The 21,714-nt window shown below is 40.4% G+C and overlaps 11 protein-coding genes across 11 annotated transcripts; 5 read left to right on the top strand and 6 right to left on the bottom strand.

The window, feature by feature from the left end:
* Positions 1 to 121: 121 nt before the first annotated feature.
* Positions 122 to 1,536, top strand: I206_106029 (uncharacterized protein; the record flags this gene model as incomplete). The annotated part of the gene is made up of 7 exons (XM_019156581.1): positions 122 to 190; positions 250 to 306; positions 371 to 480; positions 542 to 845; positions 960 to 1,211; positions 1,298 to 1,431; positions 1,500 to 1,536. 7 exons carry the CDS (start codon positions 122 to 124, stop codon positions 1,534 to 1,536), a joined length of 963 nt encoding a protein of 320 aa, XP_019010383.1.
* A 458-nt stretch (positions 1,537 to 1,994) lies between these two features.
* On the top strand, positions 1,995 to 3,589 carry I206_106028 (uncharacterized protein; the record flags this gene model as incomplete). Its single annotated transcript, XM_019156580.1, has 3 exons — positions 1,995 to 2,275; positions 2,363 to 3,113; positions 3,182 to 3,589. The coding sequence occupies 3 exons, from the start codon at positions 1,995 to 1,997 to the stop codon at positions 3,587 to 3,589; spliced, it is 1,440 nt and encodes a 479-aa protein (XP_019010382.1).
* Positions 3,590 to 4,152: 563 nt separating this feature from the next.
* I206_106027 (uncharacterized protein) lies at positions 4,153 to 5,691 on the bottom strand (the record flags this gene model as incomplete). Its single annotated transcript, XM_019156579.1, has 3 exons — positions 4,153 to 4,602; positions 4,672 to 5,329; positions 5,408 to 5,691. The coding sequence occupies 3 exons, from the start codon at positions 5,689 to 5,691 to the stop codon at positions 4,153 to 4,155; spliced, it is 1,392 nt and encodes a 463-aa protein (XP_019010381.1).
* A 330-nt stretch (positions 5,692 to 6,021) lies between these two features.
* On the bottom strand, positions 6,022 to 7,620 carry I206_106026 (uncharacterized protein; the record flags this gene model as incomplete). The annotated part of the gene is made up of 3 exons (XM_019156578.1): positions 6,022 to 6,468; positions 6,549 to 7,254; positions 7,328 to 7,620. 3 exons carry the CDS (start codon positions 7,618 to 7,620, stop codon positions 6,022 to 6,024), a joined length of 1,446 nt encoding a protein of 481 aa, XP_019010380.1.
* An 887-nt stretch (positions 7,621 to 8,507) lies between these two features.
* Positions 8,508 to 9,364, bottom strand: I206_106025 (uncharacterized protein; the record flags this gene model as incomplete). The annotated part of the gene is made up of 4 exons (XM_019156577.1): positions 8,508 to 8,557; positions 8,620 to 8,744; positions 9,027 to 9,269; positions 9,333 to 9,364. The coding sequence occupies 4 exons, from the start codon at positions 9,362 to 9,364 to the stop codon at positions 8,508 to 8,510; spliced, it is 450 nt and encodes a 149-aa protein (XP_019010379.1).
* A 645-nt stretch (positions 9,365 to 10,009) lies between these two features.
* Positions 10,010 to 10,705, bottom strand: I206_106024 (uncharacterized protein; the record flags this gene model as incomplete). The annotated part of the gene is made up of 1 exon (XM_019156576.1): positions 10,010 to 10,705. One exon carries the CDS (start codon positions 10,703 to 10,705, stop codon positions 10,010 to 10,012), a length of 696 nt encoding a protein of 231 aa, XP_019010378.1.
* A 647-nt stretch (positions 10,706 to 11,352) lies between these two features.
* Positions 11,353 to 12,895, top strand: I206_106023 (uncharacterized protein; the record flags this gene model as incomplete). Its single annotated transcript, XM_019156575.1, has 7 exons — positions 11,353 to 11,506; positions 11,656 to 11,727; positions 11,810 to 11,964; positions 12,020 to 12,076; positions 12,171 to 12,367; positions 12,485 to 12,712; positions 12,784 to 12,895. 7 exons carry the CDS (start codon positions 11,353 to 11,355, stop codon positions 12,893 to 12,895), a joined length of 975 nt encoding a protein of 324 aa, XP_019010377.1.
* Positions 12,896 to 13,021: 126 nt separating this feature from the next.
* On the bottom strand, positions 13,022 to 16,340 carry I206_106022 (uncharacterized protein; the record flags this gene model as incomplete). The annotated part of the gene is made up of 8 exons (XM_019156574.1): positions 13,022 to 13,840; positions 13,917 to 14,291; positions 14,367 to 14,497; positions 14,558 to 14,695; positions 14,753 to 14,897; positions 15,074 to 15,860; positions 15,962 to 16,215; positions 16,281 to 16,340. 8 exons carry the CDS (start codon positions 16,338 to 16,340, stop codon positions 13,022 to 13,024), a joined length of 2,709 nt encoding a protein of 902 aa, XP_019010376.1.
* Positions 16,341 to 16,720: 380 nt separating this feature from the next.
* I206_106021 (uncharacterized protein) lies at positions 16,721 to 17,041 on the top strand (the record flags this gene model as incomplete). The annotated part of the gene is made up of 1 exon (XM_019156573.1): positions 16,721 to 17,041. The coding sequence occupies one exon, from the start codon at positions 16,721 to 16,723 to the stop codon at positions 17,039 to 17,041; it is 321 nt and encodes a 106-aa protein (XP_019010375.1).
* A 151-nt stretch (positions 17,042 to 17,192) lies between these two features.
* I206_106020 (uncharacterized protein) lies at positions 17,193 to 18,192 on the bottom strand (the record flags this gene model as incomplete). Its single annotated transcript, XM_019156572.1, has 5 exons — positions 17,193 to 17,267; positions 17,332 to 17,432; positions 17,513 to 17,701; positions 17,787 to 17,862; positions 18,010 to 18,192. The coding sequence occupies 5 exons, from the start codon at positions 18,190 to 18,192 to the stop codon at positions 17,193 to 17,195; spliced, it is 624 nt and encodes a 207-aa protein (XP_019010374.1).
* A 403-nt stretch (positions 18,193 to 18,595) lies between these two features.
* On the top strand, positions 18,596 to 21,611 carry I206_106019 (uncharacterized protein; the record flags this gene model as incomplete). Its single annotated transcript, XM_019156571.1, has 7 exons — positions 18,596 to 18,704; positions 18,775 to 18,788; positions 18,844 to 19,523; positions 19,582 to 21,003; positions 21,075 to 21,210; positions 21,273 to 21,410; positions 21,477 to 21,611. 7 exons carry the CDS (start codon positions 18,596 to 18,598, stop codon positions 21,609 to 21,611), a joined length of 2,634 nt encoding a protein of 877 aa, XP_019010373.1.
* Between the last annotated feature and the right edge of the window lie 103 nt (positions 21,612 to 21,714).

Below are 21,714 nucleotides of genomic sequence, written 5' to 3'. Positions count from 1 at the left end.
AAGTTGGATCTAGCTGCTTACAGACCTCCACAAATCAAGTCCACAAACAATATTTCGTCTGACAATATCAACTCTTGAAGGACAATCCATATCGGAGACGCATCAAGCGAACTCGAACAATATGACAGCGATTCATGGGAACTTGTCCCATGCTATGAGAGATAATTACAACGAGCATGGAGTCGATGAGGTGAGCTATTCCAAAATGACCCACTTCGATGGAAGATCTACTGATTTGCATTGCGTCAGTACTACAAGAAAGTCGCTGCTACGTATCGGAATCCGTTCTTCCCCGGCATCAAGAAAGTACGTCTCTCTTGATGTGTCGTTATCGTACCAAAGTGCATTACTGATGATTGTTACATCCTAGGTCATCTGGACCTTCATGAATCGTTGGTGGGAAGAAGAGGGCAAAGACTTATATGGGAACGAAGTGACGGTTTCAAGTGGATTAAGAGCATTGGATATGGCTGCTGGAAGGTGTGTTCCATCATTCCACCGAGTTGACATTGTGCATGCTCATCAGCGATTTCACGATTAGTGGAGAAGCTACACTTTGCCTGCTGGAATGGGCTACAGCGGGCCAAAGATCATTATGCTCGAAGTCAGCCTCGTCTGTGTCAACCAACTCTTCCCTAGATGACCCCCTTGCTGCTCTTCGAGCTGTTCCGTCTATATCGACGGGCACATCAAGCAGACCAGCATTTATACCACCCAACGCTCGACGTAATACTCCAAGTGGAGCAGGTGGAGTTTCAAATCGAAAAGGAAAATCAGTATTCGGAAGTATGGATCCTCCTCAATTACCTAAGAACTTTGGAATAGATATAATAGCTACCGATCCTGTGAGTGTTATCAACCGCATATTCCATCAATCTTCAGTCGCAAACACCAAGCTATTGCTCCTCAACCATCAAAGGAAGCGATTCGATCAGTCTTACTGATGTATGCTATGCTAGTACACCTCTCCAGCTTACACAGAACGCACGACTCGTCCATGCCATGAATTATCCTTCACAGATCTAGCCAATGGTCTCTTACCGCCAAACCTATCCTCTATATCTGATGAGGGCCAACCAATTTGGGATATGATAATATGCTCTTTCGCTTTACATCTTGTCACTTCACCTTCAGAATTATTTGCATTATTATACGAGCTGAGTGGGAAAGCCAAATGGCTTGTTATCGTTGCTCCACATAAGAAGCCTGAGGTGAGGTTCACTGACTACATTTTTATCTAAATATTTTCTTTATACATTCTATAAGTTAGCTCGGCTGATAACGATCAATTGATTAGATCAAGGAAACATGGGGTTGGTTGCGATACGACATCGCTTCATGGTCTCCAGCTGGAGAAGGCAAGTTGTACGCTGGTGGAAAGGGTAATGAAGATGATGATGAAGAAACGGAATTGGAGATCATCAGAGACAAGTGAGTGAAAAGTATTTCCACTAATAAGCACTGCCCAAGAAACTTATATAGACTGATCATAATGTTAGGGTTAAATTACGATTGTATCGAAGTAATGCATTTTGAGCTAGTCATGTTGTTGTAAAACAGCCATAGCCACAAACTTCTTGTTCTATGTTACCTGTTCCCCTCAGAATTCACAAATGTATTGGTACGAGGGAGTGGGGTCAAAGAAGCGACATTGTCGATTGGTGGAAGGTACTGTGAATCTAGAGGAGTCGAAAGAGTGATAACCAAGTGGTCGGCCAAGGATGACCAACATGTAGACTACACAATCAAAGTTTCCTATCGATAGGTTTGATGTATGACGATGGTTTTTCAGACTGGGTTGACAATGCAGGTTGAGCGGAGGAGGGGTCCGAGCTGATAACAGGCTTGTTTTTACGTAATCGAACTCTACAATGACGTGATACGTAAACAAATGGATGTTCACCTCGTTCTGATTGCGGATTAACCGTAACCGTAAAAGATGACCTCTTTTTGCGCCGGGATACTCATAACATAGCTATGCTCCACTAATCATCATGTCCACCTCACTGCTGGATCTCAGCAACGAGATCCTTCAGCTCATTGGAAGGTATGTCAATCAGGATCTAGCTATACCTTTACCTTCATATGGACCACATTGGATTCCAAGACAAAATCTCATCAAACCCTCTACTTCAAGGGATATCAGCGCGTACAGGGCAACATGCAGAAGAATTCGAGACTCCTGTAGACTTGAAGGTGTACATGTAGTCGTCATGCCGTCTAACGGTCTCACTTGGGACAGTGAAATCTCGGAAGATATGAAAAAAGCAGTCAGGTAAGTCTCAGTCCAAGGATACCAAACAAGATGAAAGTGTTGTAATTGAATCTTCATGTCACGCTAATATTCTGCATTCTCTGATAGTCGCGTCTCGTTCGCTGAAGGGTCGTATCCCAATAGATTTTCGAAAATCACACCTTGGTTAAGTTTCATTGACTCAATGTCTCAGTTACCCAGATTGGAGGAAATGGAAATACTTGGGGGACGACCTTGCGCATCTCATGCACTTGGAATGGGAATTTACAATCCACAATCAGGAGACACAATAGAAAGCTTAAAACGTAATTTAAACAAATTACAAATCTCGAAATCAGTAAATGGTTTAACAAATTTATCATCACTTAATATTGCTACTGAACAAATTTGTCAATCATGTTCAATTTTTTTAATTCAAAATTTGATACCTCTTTTACCAAATTTAAAATACCTTAAAATACTACTTGATATTCCACATAATCGTGAAATTTGGGATCCAGTAAAAATTTTCAAAGAACCTTTTAATAAATGGAAAGAAATTTATGAAAAAGATTATATACCTTTAGAAAAAATTTATATACAATACCCTTATTCTGGAAAAAGGGAAGTATGGAAAAATTGGGGAAAAGTAATTAAAATTTGTTTTAAACTTTTTCCTAAATTAAAAGAATTTCATATAACAACTTTTAATAAAATTCGACAAGAATTGAATTTTGGTACTTATTTAATTTGTTCAAAGATGATAGTAAATAATAAATCACTCTCTTCCACACAGCCTTTAAAAGGTGGACATTTGAAAAGATGGAAATTTGAAGTGATGAATATGGAAGATGGAGATTGGAGAGATTCATGGACATTCGTAAGCTCATTAACACGGTTTTCAAATTTGTTAAAAATTAAACTCAAAGATTAAAATTGATAATATAGGAAAAAATGATAAATTACCTTCAACCACCTCCTACAATTCGCCTATTTGATCCAGTAATAGTTATTCAACCTGGAGAATCACGACCTTATCAACTTCCGCAAAACAGTGATCAAAGTACCAATTCATATGATTCATCCAGATATAATGGACTGCTTATGAAATATGAAAATTTACTTATTGAACAGATAACGGCTGCTGCTGAAGAAATGATAGAATTAGTACCTTCACTTGAAGAAGGTGCATTTTGGGAAAGAGGAATTGAAAATTCATACGATGATTGGTATAGATGGACATGGAAGAAGGTTATAATCAATGGTGTTATTACCGTCGAGACTAGCAAGAAGCCTTTTATCTTGAGTAAAGATAGGTTCAAAGTGACGTCACTCTCAAGAGATACACTCAGATAAATGACTCCAGGATGGGGTGACTCAATTGGACGATTGCGAAACCAGTGATACCATCGCAGCTGCAGCGAAATAAGAGTGGATAAAGAGAAAGTAGATGACAGAGATGTCAGATCTTACTGGACGATTTCATCAAATTGATAAGCATTTGATGGCGATCTATAGCCCGAAACGAAGGTAAAGATTCTTTGAGCACTTCATGATCACTTTGGAAATTGACAGAAAAACTCAAGGCAGTTGTAAAAGGTAGACAAGATTTTTCAAAACAATTGAACAGATGGTGTTGTCCAATTGAACGTGAGTTGTAGGGAAATATCGCAAGGTTGGTATTGATCCAATACCGGAAAGTAGTACTGAATCGGACTAGTACTCGTGAAGAGACTTGTCCGGATTGGAACAGGTCTCATCATTGTCAATCAAAGTTCTTCAATCGGTCTGGTATTGTCTCAGTCTCGCCGATCAACATGAAACGAAATGCATAATTATACATGTACTCTACATCTCGGGCGACTGTTGGCGTAGATAGCGGGAAGGTATTGTAGGTATTGTAAAATTGAATTCCTTGGTCAGAGATCCTTACTCTGACCATCTTTATTGCTCATCCAACTCTCAGAGAATCTCTCAAAGTCTGATTCCAAAGCAATAGTCACCTGATCGATTGTTCTTTTACAAGTCCATTCCCATCTCATCCATGAGCTAAGTCCAAAAACTTCTTCAGTATCTTCGTGAACCCAAAAGTATCCTTTTTCCAATGATGGAACAGCTTGGGCAATTAATTTAGCAGCGGACCTCAAGGGAGATTCGAAATGTCCGTACGATCCTTTGTTTGTCGCTTTATGAAGAACCGGATCGTATATAGCCTTATGAGAAGAGCGATATTTTTGGTAATCGGTCTTTCTCTCTGTTTTCGAGGGAACGATCACTAAATCCCAATCAATTGAGTGTATTTCGCATTCAATCAAACAATCCAAGACTCGGAGGTTTTTGAGCTGAGAGAGTGTTACGAGGAATTCGTTCTATCGTGATCATAATGAATATCCACGTCAGCTAAACGTTCATATACATTCGGGATGAGATCTACACACAAGCAGCTGATCAGAGCCCTCCGGAAGATTGTCAAATTCAATCATACGGTAACCATCATAATTGTTGTCTGTCATCTTGAAAGTCCAATCGGACGTGGCCGTCTCTTGTAGACAGTGTAAGAGATAGGAGGCTTTTACCACGCTACTGCTATAGGTAGCCATGTGTAGCTCCTGAAGGTGTGGACAGAGCCTAACAATCTCGGCCAAAATCGTATTCTTGTGAGTATGATTGAAGTTCCTGATTGACAGCGTCTTGAGCTCTTGATTGACTGTGTCTGACAGGACACGTTTCACAACCGATTTGGCCATACGATCAAATTCTGGTGGCGGCGCGAATTTAAGGTGCTTCAGAGCGGGTGCAAGACGGATGAAGAGTCTCGGTACGACATCGACACAGTGCTCACACTTCGTTTCGATTGAGAGCGATACCAGGTAAGGCAGGGGCGCTTGCACCGAGTTTGTGATATCATCTAAAGTTGTTCTTTCATCGTTTCTGTGATCGCAGAGGGGATTGCCAACTACGACTAGCTCTCTGAGACTAGTGAGATCGCGAAGAAAATCGATAGTCGTGATCCATATTGGGACCATGTCATTTTGATATCGAGAACCATTAGATAAGGGGTGCTGGGTTCTCCTTGAAATGTCGAGGACTAGGCGACTAAGACGTTGGCATGGCCTGGATCAGCATTCGAGAACAGGGTGAATTTGGGAGAACGCAGATTCTCAGAGCACTGACGTGATTGCTTTTTTAACTTGTTCTGGTCCCTTGATGGACCATTTGAGTAATTTTTGCCAAGAGTCCATCTTCATGTAAAGGTTCTTCAGGGTACAAATATCTCTCAGGCGTCGGGATACCAATCTTAATTTGAGGTAATCATGTTGGACTTTTGGGCTGATTTCGCTAGCAAAGTTTGCCCAATGAGGATTGAATGATGGAATAGGTACTTCATGGTCGTAGTGGACGAAATAAGCGATTCGTTGAATAATCTCATCGCTGAGATCGAGAAGGTTTCGGGGCATGTCGTATATGGAGTTCGTGAAGTGTGTGATGTGTATGCAGTATTCTGTGTTTGCGGAGTATGTGATGTATGTGGTTTATGTGATATACATCATACTATTGTAATACTATGAGATTGATGGTCGATTAAGATAATAAAGATGATCGAAGAGATTGAAAACATTGAAGAAGAGAAAGAAGAAAAGAAAGAAGAAACGAGGTGATTTCTTTTGATTATTGTGTGGAAGTTGACTGTATTTAATGTCAACCTTGATGTACGTTGATTGATAAATCTACTTTTTGAATTGAATATTGCGCTTTGACCATTGTTCAACCCTTAGCCTTCCTCTGGTCTAATCATCATCCGGGTCCTGATTTTGATAATCTGGATCACCTTCACCTTCCCTATTAACCATCCATTCACTAGCAAATAATTCCACTACAGGTTCAATTTGTATATCCCCTTTATCGTCCTTATACCAAGACCACCTTCTCCATATATGGGCAGATTCACTATTATAATCATAAGGATATTGCCAAAAATATCCATTCTTTAGACTTGGTGCCTTTTCAACCATCATACCAGCTGCTGCAGCCATTGCAGATGCTAATCTAGGTTGAGTATTCTTGTATTTCGCTAATGAATTTCTCATTCTTTTTTGATAAGCTTTATATTCACTCGCTTTTTGTTCATCGTGCGGTATGACATTAGGTGGCCAACCTTGATCTATATGAGGGTTGATTACGCAATCAAAGGTTTCAAGGTGTGGGTATTTTGATAATTTCTCAAGGAATTCAGTCTAAGCAGGTCTCATATGATCGTTAGCGGATACATCATTTGTGGATTACAAAGCTATGCAAAGGATGAATTTAGACTTACCCAATCCTTGTTGTCTTCCCAATCATCACCCTCGTCTTCATCATCAGACAAACCGGTAATCCAATTTCCAAAGAGCTTGAAAATCCACTGTTTACCATGTTTCCCATCGTTAAGTATTATTCGTTGCCCACCTAAAAAGAATCCAGGTTCAAGACCATCCGAATCACATTTGATCATATGCAATTCTCTCAATTCCGATCCCCATATTGCTAGATCTTGTAATTCCTCTTTAACAACAGTTTCATTATCTAAAAGCAATGCTAAAGTTTTCAGACCCAATTTTCTATCTGGATGACGTTCTTCCCAAACTTTAAACATCGTTTGCCAATCATCACCATACATAATTGTTGAAAACATCTTTATATGCTGTATTTTTGTACAAGCGGGAATAAAAAGTCCTGGTAATTCTTGAGCACAACGTGAACAGCGTATTTCGAAAGCAAGTGATTTCAATTGAGGTAAGAAGTCTAATGGAGGGCATTTCAATTGACTTGTCATTGTGAACTTCGATCGATGTTGACATAATGGACTATGACTCAGGTAAAGTTCTTCAAGTGAGGTTAATCTTGATAATAAGGAGGTAATGGTTGACCAAGTTGGAATTAAAGGGTAAATTCCATGTCCACTCATATCAATTTCCGCATTTTCATCTAATTTCTTCAACTCAGGAGGCCAAAATTTCCATTCTATATCTATTGATAGACGTCTAGTACCAGTCCATACCATTCAGCTTAGTTCTATTAAGATGTAGAAGAGCAATGAGATATTGCTCAACTCACCGAATTCCTTTCACAACACTATCCGGAGCATCAGCCATCCATTCTAGCACCCTTTGCCATGATCTCAAGAACAAGTGAAGACCTTTCAAGCTACATATATCCCTAACCCTCTTACAACTTGCTCGAAAAGCTAAATAATCCGTTGCTAACCCTCTGTCTAATTCAGTAACGAAATTCGCCCAGTGAGGGTTGAATGAAGGTAAAGGCACATCGTAATCCCGGTGAACAAAGTAGGCGATTCGATCTATGATATCGTCACTCAGATCGAGGAGATGAGTAGGTACTGGAGACATGGAATGAGTGGTAGATCGCAAGGTTTTCTTCTAACAGTAGAATTGTTGAAACTCGTAATCAAAATTAAGCAATAACAAAGATAAAGTCGACCGGTCGACAATCCGGTGACTTCCCGCCTGCTCGCCGGACTTGTCCGCCTGCGACATCTGATCTTCGCATTTCATTAAATAAGAGATATTTTAACAGGGATTTCGTCGCTATTCATGCTGAGAAAGGAAACAACAGTCAGTCAGATCATCTATGTATCATGACGTCTTTATTCTTTTATTATGACCAAGATGAATGATCAAACGCTCCCTTCTTCCACATTCCAGGGAGAGTGAAAGAGATCAAATGCCTGACATGATTTGCATACGAGATGCTGGAATATAATACGGTCTTCACATATTCAGGAACGTGAGTATGGTCAAACAATCCACCAACAACGAAGTCGATGCCCAACTTAATTCGAGCAGCCCCTAAGCTCTGAAATCAGCAATTTACCAGCTAGTCTATCAACGCTGTCACACTTGCGTACGCAGTCTAAAATGGACAGCGAAGGAAATCAGGATCGAAGCGGCTCGGATACATGTCTACTCGGATCATCTTGACTCCGTCTTCTTGTGTCACCTGGTCCCATCTTCATCTGTACCACTCTTTAACCTCTTTTGCGTAAGATTGTGGGGTCATTCCGAACGGTTCCCAAAAGTAGCCGGTCTCCAGGTCTGGAAGCAGATCAACGAATTTTTCGGCAACAGCGACCATAGCCTATGCGAACCTCGCTTCATATTCGTTGATGTCTTCGCACAACCTCCTCCAAGTCGTGTAAGGGCTAGATGAGAGTTTGAAGCCCCGCCCGGGCTCGAAATGAGGCCGGGACTGGTCGATGGTGAATGAGAATGCTGGATCAAGCGTTCTCAGGTGCGAAAAGCCGCTCAAGAGTTTTAGCCATTGTTCCTGTCCAGCAATTTACAGTCAGCTTGATTCTCTCAGAATGGGGCACGATTGGTTTTACTGACGCACTAGCTGATACTCTGTCTCCAGCTCAGGTGTGTCAGCGAAAAGGGCGAAACCTCCATCGAAAGAATTCCACATATCGAATTCTAATGTCCATGCCGTTTGAGTCGAGGTCGGTTTGCTAGCTCTGAGGTGAGCGCAAGTATTTAGAACGCCAAAACCGCCGTAGTGGCAGTTGATGTTCAAGCTTCGCAACCCTGGAAAAATCTTCGGGAGCGGACTCATGTAGCCATCCCCGAAGATGTCCCAGAAATCCATGTCATTGATGTTAAGATAAAGCTTCTGGACGGATTGCTGGGATGCCGTGTAGTCTCCTTTCTGCCTCTTTGCCAGCTCACCGAATATATTGTCATGCAAGGATGTTTTGATGGATTGAAGTGATGGCATATGAGTTAGCAAACGGTCATACGTGACCGCTCGGCAGTGTTCACACTTGTCGTCGTTGGCGAATGATAGTAATCTTGGGAGTGTGATAGGTCGAGGGCTTTTCAGGTGTGCGGTATCATTGTTCGAGCTGTCATGATTACAAATGGGACTCTGGGCGAGCACCAGATCCTCGAGGTTAGAAAGTGAGCCCAATAAGAAGATGAGCGCAGCCCATGTTGCCGCAATAGATCGCTCTTTCACGGGAGGGATATTAATTTCAAGACGTCTGCCAAAATACGAGAAAGTCAGACTCTGACAGGCAGATCGTACTTGTATGATATTCGCTTACCTAACCCCTTGGAGGATGTTATCGGGAACCATTGTCGTCCACACATACAATTGCTCGCAAGTCTTCAGGATGACATGGAGTCCTCGAATAGGGCAGAGAGCGTGTATTCTTTTACAACTTGATCTAAAACTCATATAGTCTTTTGATATTTCAGGATCGATTTCTGAAGCATAGTTCTCCCAGTGTGGGCCAAAAGAAGGGAGTGGAATGAAGTTATCGATATGTAGGAAGTACCCTATATGCTGAAGCGTTTCGTCTGACAAGTCGAGGAGAAAAGTTGACATGATGTGATAGCCTGTGTGAGTGGGTGATAACGAGAAAAGATACTTTTATGAAATCAGCTTCAATAGAGGTGTCTGGGATAAGGGAAGTAAGATGAAAGAAGAGAAAAAATAGAAGAATGAAGAAGGAAGAACAGTGAAGATGATCGTGAATATCGTCAGCTATTTAATAGGATTGGAGAATATCAATATATGCCGCTCGGGACTTCTCATTGATCCTGAGGAGGTCTGAGCGTTGGTCACATCATCGTCACGTGGTGGATCTATCATTGCATCAAAAACGCACAGGCATCCTTTCGACTTGTCATGCAAGTGTGCTATAACTTGTCATGACACAGACTCATTTTTGCATGTTTACTGACCTAATCACACTACCTAACCTTCTAGATTTCTGTCTCACTGAGTCGGTTCAGCAGTTGAACTCGAAGAAGGGTCAGAAGAAGTGACGGTGGATGTAGAATCATCTGCATTGAAACCAGCTCCCTTCGAAGACGTTGAGGTGTATGTGAACCCATCTTCTAATACCTTCCCCCAAGTGTTGGCGGTCGATTGGACAGAATCTGATTTTACAGTAGTAGCAGGTTGAGTTGGATAAAGTCCCACTGTTCTAGTTGTGGCGCTACTGGTACTTGTGCAGAAACTACGGGTATCGGTATAAGAGCATGTGGGATCACAGGAAGAAGTATGTTGTGTGGCAGTTTTGGAATCATAGACTGAATTTTGTCCGGGGTAGACTGTTGGGTCGGCTTTTTGCGGACCAGAACTAGTGGACACCGTCGAGATAGCTGATGTTTGCGTAGTAGAATAAGAGGTATGTTCGAGTGGTTGCACAGTTGCAGGATTAACTGTACCGTAATTTCCAGGTATGAGTGTGGTTGTATCGGTTGATGTAGTGGGAAGTTCGGGATGATCGCATTTGTATTGTTCTTCTGGATTGAGATTGCAATAATCAGTACAATTTGGCGGTCCATGTCCGTATTCATATTCTATTGCTCCTACGGTCGGTATGACAGATGATCTTTGGGCTGAGACCGGAATGAGAAGGTAAGAGATAAAGCCGATGATTATTTTTGAGAAATACTTGTGGGGCATACTGTCTGTTTAGGATAAATTAGAAATTAATATGTTAAGGAGTGTGACACAATATGTTATGATTTGAGCACGATCGTATCCTGTACAATCCCTTTATGATGAGTAGTCTTACTAATGTATATTTCTTAGCTGATACAGAGAGGAAACAAACAAATGATAAACTAAGGCTGGAGATATATAACCACAAAGCATGATCTGCGGTTCATGTTGAAAGTATGACACTCATCATCCTTTATGCAGGAAAGTATGAAGTTAATCTACCTTTGATTGTCTCGACTCCATGTCAATGAATGAAAGGATCATCAAGTTTGATGGCTATTCCACTGAGCGATTTCATCACGATCAAAGGAGTACCCCCTGTCAAGCCTGGGAGACTCTGCTGCAGGTACTGTATACACCATGCTTACTCACGATTCTTCCACAATGACGGTCTAACCTCCTCACAAAAAGCGGTCCGTGCCACTCTGCCACTAGCGAGCGTGTGACGCGTAAAGTAACAACTGCACGCGTTTGATTTGATATGTGGTTATGAACATTACTTTTTGCTTTTTCATGACCGCAAATCTGTAACGTTCGTTTCACATACAAGTGGGAAGGGTTCATTCGTAGGACATAAAAGACCTCCTCGTCAAGATCAAGATTGTAAGATGGCCCATCCTATTGACCCGGTCAATCTGAAACCTATTCCGCCTTTGCAAGATTCTTATTCCTACCATTCGAAATTACCTGATTCTGTAGATGGGCAAATTAAAGATAGCGATGAAGGGTGGATAATGGGAATAGATGAAGCAGGACGAGGGCGTGAGTGAACCCTTCCTAGAGCACGTGAAAGTAATAGTCTGCAATTAGAGTAGCTAATATAAGATCGTCATTGTACTTAGCCGTTCTTGGTAAGCTAGCTTTCCCGTAGATATAGACCTGCGAAAGAGATAGCTTATCGTCTTGATCAGGTCCAATGGTGTATGCAGCTGCGTATTGCCCGATGTCATTCAAGGACACACTTGAGGGGATGGGATTTGATGGTAAGTCTAATCATTGGATTGATCCTGTTTTAATCAAGAAAGAAAGGGTATGATGGACCAACTAACTATTCCGAACTTCTAGACTCAAAAGCTCTTTCGGCGGATACTAGACAATCTCTGTGGCAGTCATTCGATGATAATATCGAGCTATGTTATTCATCCACTTCGTTGTCCCCGCAAGCTATCTCAGCAGGGATGTTAAGGAGGATACCCATAAATTTGAATAGACAGGCGGAGGTGAGCTCATCTCGCATAAGTTTAGCTGCAGAAGGATAGCTCATAAGCCAAAAAGGATGCGACAGTTGGATTGATCCAGTCAGCTGTAGATCGCGGGATCAACATAAAAGAAGTGAGTTATGGATTTCATATATTATCTTACTGTGCTCGCTCTACACAACTATACCACTCCTGCCGGGCTCATCGCTAATTGGGGAACTTTTTAGTGTTTTGTTGACGCTTTAGGTCCCGCTCCACAATGGCAAGCTCGCTTAACAGCAATATTTCCACAGATCAAATTCACTGTATGCCCAAAAGCAGACAGTTTATTCAAGATCGTTGGTGCCGCTTCGATAGTTGCTAAAGTGACGAGGGATAGATACGTTCATGAATGGGTTGATCCGGAAGATGTCCTACCTAATGGGTGAGAATTAATTTCCGTTTTCCCGCATGACCTTACAAGTTGATGTGCTCATCATCGTACGATGCACCCCGAACGTTATATATCAAGCTGACCCCGTAGCTGTATAACGTTATTTAGGTCTATACCTAACTCCAAGAAGAGAAAAGCAGAAGATCTTGAAATCGATGACGAAGATGAGTTAATTAAACAACCAATAAATAGAGGATCAGGATATCCATCGGATCCTAAAACTCAAGCTTTCTTAAAAGAAAGTATAGATCCTATATTTGGATATAAAGGTATAGTGAGATTCTCTTGGGCGACTATCAAAGTTTTGTTAGATAAGAATGGTGTGAATTGTAAATGGTATGCTCGACTAACTCTCCATTTTCATTTCCAGCCGTCAGATCTAATTGATGTTGATTTTAATGACTTAGGATTGACGATGATTCGCAACCTTCTGCTTCAAGTTATTTCAATCCAGATAACGATAATGCCAAACCTAAAATATGGAAAGATTTGGGTGTTTCTGGAGTGGGTGAATTGTAGATTGTTTGAATTAGCATCCAATTTTTGTCTGTGTAAACACTTGTTGTATTTATAAGGAAATGCGATGCGATGCATGATAATCAAAACAAGTCATATAAAATACATTGATGTGAAGACGAGGGAGATTTATACCGCTTTATTATCTCTTAATTTTTTCATTTCTTCCCTTGTACCTCTTTCATAATATTTATCACCTAATAAAACACATTCAAAAATATTTGTTGTAAAAGGATTTATAAGTTGAGGATCATTTAAATCAGGTTTATAAATTCCATCATTTAATTTATCTTCTGTATTTAATAAACATTCTAAATTTGGTTCTTTTGATAATAATTTTCTTGAAAAAATTAATGATTTTTTTGCTGTAATTGTTGGAAAAAATAAAGAACATTCAATTAATCTTTTAAAAAATGAACCATATCTATAATTTGGTGATTTACCAGAAGTTTTTGAAAAAAAACTTAATTCTAAACATTTAAATAATAAATCAGAAATTGATAAATTGTTTATATTTGAATTTTTAAAATTTTTTAATCTTAAAGGTGGATCTTCAATATTTGGATTTAATGAAATTGGTCTTAATAAATTAAATAAATCATTTATAAATTCACTTAAATCAATATTTAATGCTTCTCCTTGTCCTGATAAAATTTCAAATGCAGTTAAAATTGATAATAATCTAATTCTAATTTTTTCTTCTGATTGAATTTGTGTAATATTTGTATTATTTCCTTCTTCTTCATCATCATTTTCTATTTCATCTTCATGTGCTTGTTCACTTATTATTCTTCTTAAAACTGCTAATAAATCACGGAAGAAATCGATATTTATGAAATGAGCATAAGCTGATATACCTTCTAAAGCTGAAGAAAGTAACGGTGTTCTAGTTGGAGATTTGAGGATTGAAAAGTATAAAACGAATAGATTCTTCAGGGTTTCCGTTTGCTAAAATTACATCACGAGACATCAGAATGCATTCTTCCCATAGAAAATATATATAGCAGGAAAAGTTTGAACTCACGACTTGCGCTCTCTCCTCCTGATCAACTTCAGCTGCAGCTTCCTTCATCTCCTTTTCAACTTCTTTCATCTCTTTCTCCTTTTTCCTCTGATTTTTTGTTGCCCATTTCTTACGGATTTCAGATTTGAATTTCTTTCCTTTTATATCATCTTGTTTCTTATCACCTGATCCACCTTTAGCGTTTTTACCTCTCTTCATTTGATCTAGTTCGTTCCGTAATCTCAAGTGAAGCAGACAAGTCAGAACATTCGGATTGACTTGGAAATGCCTTTCCTTGATCATTCGCGCGATTAATCTAACGAGAGTTTGAGAATGTACACCTGTCAAATCTTCTTTGAACACCTTGATGAATGATTCTAACACTATATCCGAATCCTATTTCAGTTTCGATATTTTCGATATCAGCTGAATCCAACCGATACGAGGGAGTTATTCAATGGTGGTACTCACTCCATCCCATCCTTTCCTGCCTAATTTTCCTACTAACACACCCATGATATTTTCACTGAAGTTGAAATGCGTGATTGAAATCAACAATTCGCTCATACATCTCAAACTTAAGCTGGCGAGTGGTGAACGACCTGAATCACGATCTTATATTAGCTATTGCGATTATTCGCATGGAGCAGGAAATGACTAACGTTTGATCTCCTGCTCAAGCATCTTCAAATAACCCTTATAACTTTTTACCAACAGCTTCTCTCCTTCTCTCAATCGCTTGACTTCATCTCGCACTTTCTCAGCTTCCTCAATTTCGGTCAATTCTCTTATTCGATACCCTGTGATTCCGTCCTATCAGCTGCTTGATAGAGACTATTCTTTCAACGCTCGCTTACCTGGAACAAGATCTTTGTAGACTGCCAATTGCGATAAGAATGCTAAACCCCTTATCGAGGCTGGAACGGGTAATTTGCCTTCCCCATCTTCGAGTGAGGGGACCGAGGGCAAGGCGAAAGTCGACAATCTTGTCAAAACAGGACCCTATAATTGGTACGCCGCGTCAGCATCCCTCATTCTCCTGGTGAAGGTATGCTCTCCAATCCTGTATCCTCCATGTGCATCACCTGCGTTTTACACTTCTGCAGAGTCTTGGAACAAGCTCTTGGATCTGCCTTTCAAAGATCCGTCACACTCCCATCCACCATCTGAATACTCACAATATCAATCAATTCTCCACCCGCCAAGATCTCGGCACCAAGATTAGCCATCTGTTCCTTCGCAGCATCTAACCTTTCTGCGTTTTTCCATCCTTTTCGTCCAACAATTTCAGCTATACCCATTCTTCCAAATTTCCCTTTTTGTCCAGCCATAGTTTCAGCTTGTGCACCATCATCAGAATCATCATCTGCTTCTTCACTTTCCAATTCTTCTTCCGTATCACTTTCTATTGGCTTTTTAATTTGTTTCTTATTTTGAGGTACGGCAATTTTAGTTGATCCTTCGACCATTTGTATTTCTCCTGTAGGTAACTTAATAGGTAATCTACCTACTTCAACTTGATCTCCATTATCATTATCTTTCTTACTTGATTGTGAAGTCCATTTTGACCTTGCATTTAATTCATAATCTTCTTCTTCTTCTTTTTTACCTTTTCTTCGTTTTCGATCTATTCCATCTTCTTCTAATTCTTCATCATATTCTGATATGTTATCAAATTCAGCTATAACATCATCTTGATCTTCATCTTCTTCTTCTGTTAGATCCAATGAAGCTCCAGAATCATATACGCTATCTTCTTCATCTTCATCAGATCCCATTTCTAAGTCTGAACCTTCTACATCTGATGCAAGATCAGAATCGAATTCAGCATCAGAATCGAAATCGTAATCATCAGAATCAGAAGCAGCTTCAGGTAATGGTATTTTCAATTTTTGACGTTTGACTTTCGGTAATGGCTCGCGTGATTTAGATAGGTCATGCAATCTCTTAGTCTCTTTGACAGTTCTATAAGCAAATACTAAAGGTTAATGAATTACTCTTTTAACCAAAAAAGACAAATTGACGAGTTCCTCGAGGATCGATTCTGATTGTTAATTCATACTCACCTCGATAAAGCATTCTCATCAACTCCAACTAAAAATCTAGCACTACCAACATCTAAATCTTCATCTTCACCTAAATCATCTTCATCAATATCTGATCCTGAAGCATAATTCGTTTTAGGAATTGGAATTGATTTTTGGTCTCTTAGTTTAATTTTCTTAGGTTGATCTGGTTTTCTTTTTGGTTTACCAGTTGGTCCAGTTTCTTTTTCATTCTCGTTGTTCGGTTTTGAAGGTTTAGATCTTTTATTTCCTCCCTTGATACCAAAATAAACATCAGCTTAGCTTTACGTATACTACACACCTTAAATTTTATACATACTTTTGATGAAGGTGGAGGAGCTTTACGCTTTCCTAATGCTTTAGCAGATGGTTTCGCCATCTTATACTCTTATACAATTGCGAATCACCCAGAAATCAGACAATTTAAACATGTATTATGCAGTTTATACAGTATTGTTGTTGGTATCAAGTGGACTAACTTGGTCGAGCGAAGATTCAAAAATTCTCACGTGATTTCAGTCTATTTGATTCCGTTGCCACCGTACAAGGTGGAGGAAGGTATTTGTGTTAAGTCAATATGCAATTGTGGATCCAACAGTACATGTTGAGCATGGAATAAAGGAGACAAATAAAGTATCACCTCATGCAAAAAACCTTAGATACGGGTGCCAACGTCACATTGTGAAGTCAGAACACAAACGCCAAACAACTACGACTCGCTTCTTCATTCTCTTCACAACGATCTCAGTCTTTTCTAGAATGACTTCTTCAACACCTGTTAAACCTATAAAGATGGAACCTGAGCAGATATACCTTCAAATATCGTACTCTACCTCTCAACCACCTTCCGAAATGAACAAAAATGGCTTAGAAGCTAGATATTTAGGCCCGGTAGGAGAATTAACTGGAGAAGGAATATATCAAGTTAAATCTATTAAAGGAATACCTACTAAACGAAATGATGATACATGGAAATCAAATCAAGATGAGTTCGTCAATCAATTGAAAAAGAAGGAAGGTGTCACAGGAGTTAATGTTATTGGACAACTCAAAACTCGACATAAAAGAGATGAATTTTAAATCAAGTATGAAGTATAGACGTAATGACAAATCCACATATACCTTTCAACTTAGATCTGTACCATAGGGCGGGAAATACAACAATACATGTAAAAAGAAAAAAAAGAGTATATTGTATGTACAGCTACGGGATCTGGTTTGTTTCTTACATTTATGGAGGTAAACTTGATATTTCTTCTCGAACAGTCTGAGCTCTTTGAGCACGTTGTAGTTGTATTGGTGCAGACTAAAGGAAAAACAAAAAACGATTAAAATCCTTTCAAACATGCAGCTTTATTTGCAAGACTCACCTTAGCTACTTCAGCCAGATTATCAATAACAGTCTTGAATGTATCTTTGACCTCTTCATGTCTTTCTGGAGGCGGTATTTGTTTTTGCAGCGATTGCTCTTCTAAACAGACAGTTGCGTGCGAGCAATCAGCAACTGCTGTGAGAGTCACGATTACTAATGACGGTGATATCATGACTCACCTTCCTTCTCGTCTTCTTCATCTGGATACCATTCACTATGTGTTCTCCTCATCTGCAAATCCTCTTCAACGCTAAATATCGACTCAGGTAATGTTTTACGTTTATCTGCCATTTTGGTTTCCCATTGGACCCTCTCTGTTTGTAAACCCCATATCGTCCTGTCAAGTGTTTCGTCGAATCCTTCGGTGGCTGATATGGGAGGACCAAGTCGTCAATTCGAGCTCCTCACTATACATCCACACCGTCATGTGATTTGAAAAGAGAATATACTCACCTTCTAGGTAATCTTCGTATTTTTGTCCGTTAACTTGTATATTATACTTACTCATTTCAAACATCTTATCGCGTATCTGAAGAGTAACACAGTCGAAGAGTCAGCAAAAGTCCCATGGATTGTGGAGATATGTAAAGCAATTTCAACTCATTGGAGATGCCTCGGGGAGACACCGTTGAACTGTAGGTTCGCCTCCTAATGGACCAAACGGAGCTTCACTAACCTTGCTAATCCTCCCTTCCAATTCTTTTCGCATCAGCTTAGAGGCATCACCATCTTTGCCTCCTGGCATAGTCGCCAACCTAGTCTCCATAGTACCCATCAGCGCCAAGCTGACATTATTCTTAACTCGAAGCCATTCGGGTTCTCGATCGACAATCAATCTGCTCAAGGTAGGTTCGTTCATTTCGTTTAGGTATCACCTGTTCCGAGCTAAAATATAGGTTGACTATCGCTTTTGGCAAGATTCGTAGTTGCTATCTGGGTCGAAGCTCTTAAGTGCTTTGTCGAGCTTATTTTAAGTTCGAATAAAATGTAAGAGTAAAGTCAATCAAAATCAAAGTGGATTTGTATCCTTGGTGTTTTGACTTTTGCGTTTGTTTTTGTTTTTGTTGACACGCGTATGGGTTGATTACGTAATCATGTTATGCGTAATGTTCGCGTATGTTTTTGGGTCAGATGAGTCAACTAGAATAAGAATAGCACACATCTCATGCATCTTCCTTTTCACCTTTCTCTTCTTCATCTTTTCACACTACATATCGAGAAAACCAGGTTAACCCCATGGAAGCTGATTTGGACTGGATGATATGTCCTCACTACGTCTGCGAACGATCGCAGGACAAGAAGAGAGGAGAAAACCCGAAGATGAAGAAGGTTTAAGCGAAGAGTCTGAGCGGCAACTTGCCAAGTTTAGTGGTGAGCTGAAATATTTACTTGAGATGTATACATCACAGTAGGACAGAACTGACTCATGATATCGCTTTAGATATGTCCAACGCTGTAAGCCAACCCAACGAAGCATCTTCGAAAAGGAACTAGCTGACCTCTTACACAGATCAATCAGATGGCACCAATCCTTTCCAATCTCAAAGCTCAATGCCGTCTTCTCGGGAGTCGTCAAAAATCCCTTGAAACTGATATAGAACTTCGAATGTCCGAAAGCGTCAACCTTGAAGAGCAAATACTCTTGCTGACAATGGAGAGAGATGAGCTAAAAGCCGACACGAAGGGGATATGGTTATCATCCGCCAAACCTCTATCAGCTACGTCATCTGGATCTTCCTCTTCAATTTTCGAAGGTGACGTACAAGGTAAATTGAATAGAAGGATATGGTTACTTGAAGAACAAGTCAAGACAATGAAGAGCGACAAATTCACTATGAAGAAGGAACATGATGATGATATCGAGAGAGAAAGAGCCATTTCTAGTGGATTGAGAGATAGAATTTCAGAGCTGGAGATCAAAAGGAAAAAGCTCAAGGACGATAAGGATGGCCTGCAAATGCAACATGATGTACTCAAGTTTCAAGTCGAGGATTTTGATATGGAAAGAAGGCAGTTTCAGCAAATCAAAGATCGAGATTTGGCGGATCTGAATGATTCGCTGCGGGTTGAAAGGCGAGAAAAGGAACAGCTCAGAGAGGAAGTCCAGAAGTTGAAGATGGAGAGAGATCAAGCCATAGCAGAGGCGAATACTATGAGACCAAATGCCAATGGAGCTGGCAAAGTACAAAGGTGAATCATCTTGTTGCTGTCGCTTTGCTGCTGTCCAGCTGACGGAGATCCCCTATAGCCCTCCTAGGATCCTTCAACCCCATGACCTCAATGTATCCTTATCTCAACAATCTACACAGCCAACTACGCCGACAAAACCTAAGCAATTGAGATCATTCACTCCACTCGTTCAATCTCCTTCATCTCGAGTCCATCAGCCGATAACTTCTACAACAATCGCAAGACAATATGCTATTTTGCAAATCAGTCATGATCATCTAAGCCAAACTCATAAAGCCCTCAAGGAAGAGTACGATAAGATAAGAAAGCTGTATGCAGAAGATATCGAGCATATGAAGAAATACCAGGCATCGCAGATTGAGCGCAAACAAAAGAAGGATGAAAAGCGGGCTAGGAAAAAAGCTGCATCTGTCCGAGAAGGTACTGCTGCTCAAAGCACTACAGGTAGTTCGGGACACACATTGCAAGAACAAGAAGATGATTCTTGCAGAACGGATATCGTTCTAATCGAGGAGAGTGAATCATTGCCCCGAGTGACGATTGGAGATAAGGTAGAGTCAGCCGAACAGATGGCGATAGGAGATGAAGAGGAATATTTAGCATATGCTCAACAGGAAGAATCTCACAAATCGGAAAGACAGAGGGATGAAAATATAAATACGTCATGGCGAGAGCAGATTCAAGCGAAAAGGCACTCTCAGCAACCCACCTCGCTCCTTGCACCAGTCCAGCGACATGTGCAACAGCAGGATGAGCTAGAATCGTCGTTAGAGCGATCTAGTAAAGCTCTGTCAATACAACGACCCCTCAGTAGAGCGCATCCAAGTATCAGCATTAGTCAAAGTATCTCGCCTGTACATAAGCAATCACGATGTCGTCGCTCAAGCATGTCGACTCCTGGACTACCTCTAACGGCTTTTAAGCGAATTGTTCAGCCCGCACACGTCACTCCATGGCTAGGAGCTGATACCTCTACGCCATCGACTGCTGATAAGCAAAATAGAACATCCAGAAATAGAAAGCAAGAGAAGTACGACTCCGATGACGACTTTGCTTCTCCTCCAGAGGTCATGGACCAGACTCCCACAATTGGTAGAGTTCCCTTGGTCAGAGATCGACTTGGACAAACTCCGGCGCTGGGCGGCACGTCGATTCGAAAGAAGACAATACAGCAGCGGTTTGAGGAGCTAACATCGGAAGCTCATCGAAGCCGCGCAGAATCCATACCTGGTCCCAGTGGAATCGCAACGCACATAAGTGAAGAACCCGCTATCACTCCGCATCGCTTTAGGACTGATGTAAATGAGGACGCCTTGACTACTACCAGAAAGAGAAAGATAGTGGATATCGAAACGGAGGGCCTGACGCCTTCGGAAAAAGCTATGAAGCTCAAGAGAATCGCTAAGATGCCTGTCAGTGCAAAAAGAGAGTTGTATGCGGGGTTCAAAGGGAAAGGTAGATACGTGAGACCAGATGATGTGTGAGTTACTACTTAATGAGCTGAGTTGAAGTGGACAAATGACTGATTTTTCCGAAACTGATATCCTCCAGCGATCAAAGTATAAGAGATGAATATGAGATCAACCCTTCCGAGAATGACGGAAATAAATTCGCTTTTCATGATGTACGAAGAAAAAGATCAGAAAGAAAGAATATGCATGGAGGTGATTGTGAATGTTGTAAATCCGTGAGTGGCGGACAGCATTTTTGCTTTTCTCAGATATATCGTAGCTGATGATTCTGATATAGTATTACGATTCTGTTGGAGAAATCCCAAGATTTAATCAAGCGCCTAAATGGCGTGATGAACGAATTGAAAAAGATCAAGAGAATGATGCGCAAGGTATACAAGATCATCAGAACTTAGTATCTAGACATAGAGAAACTGTGAGTTGTCGTTGTTCTTTTATAATACAAACTATACATTAGCTGATTAGCGGTTTTTGATTATAGTGGGTTAGAGCACCAACACCACCTGGATTCTGGAAAATTGGATTCCCTTCTACGCAGGATGTTGAGGAACAAAATAAGCAAGCTGATCATATGAATAAAGCGAAAGAAGATCGAATCAAAAAGGAGGCTTTGTGAGTTTGATCATTTATTCCAGTTGACACTTTTCTGAAGATCGTTGAATTGATGTGGAAATTGATGTATTAGGCAAAGAGATGGAAAATGGAGAAAAAAGAAAAAT

The sequence above is a fragment of the Kwoniella pini genome, chromosome 8 (genome assembly GCF_000512605.2).
Source record: "Kwoniella pini CBS 10737 chromosome 8, complete sequence".
In the NCBI taxonomy this organism is placed as follows: Eukaryota; Fungi; Basidiomycota; class Tremellomycetes; order Tremellales; family Cryptococcaceae; genus Kwoniella; species Kwoniella pini.
This window is presented reverse-complemented; position numbering and strand designations above follow the sequence as displayed.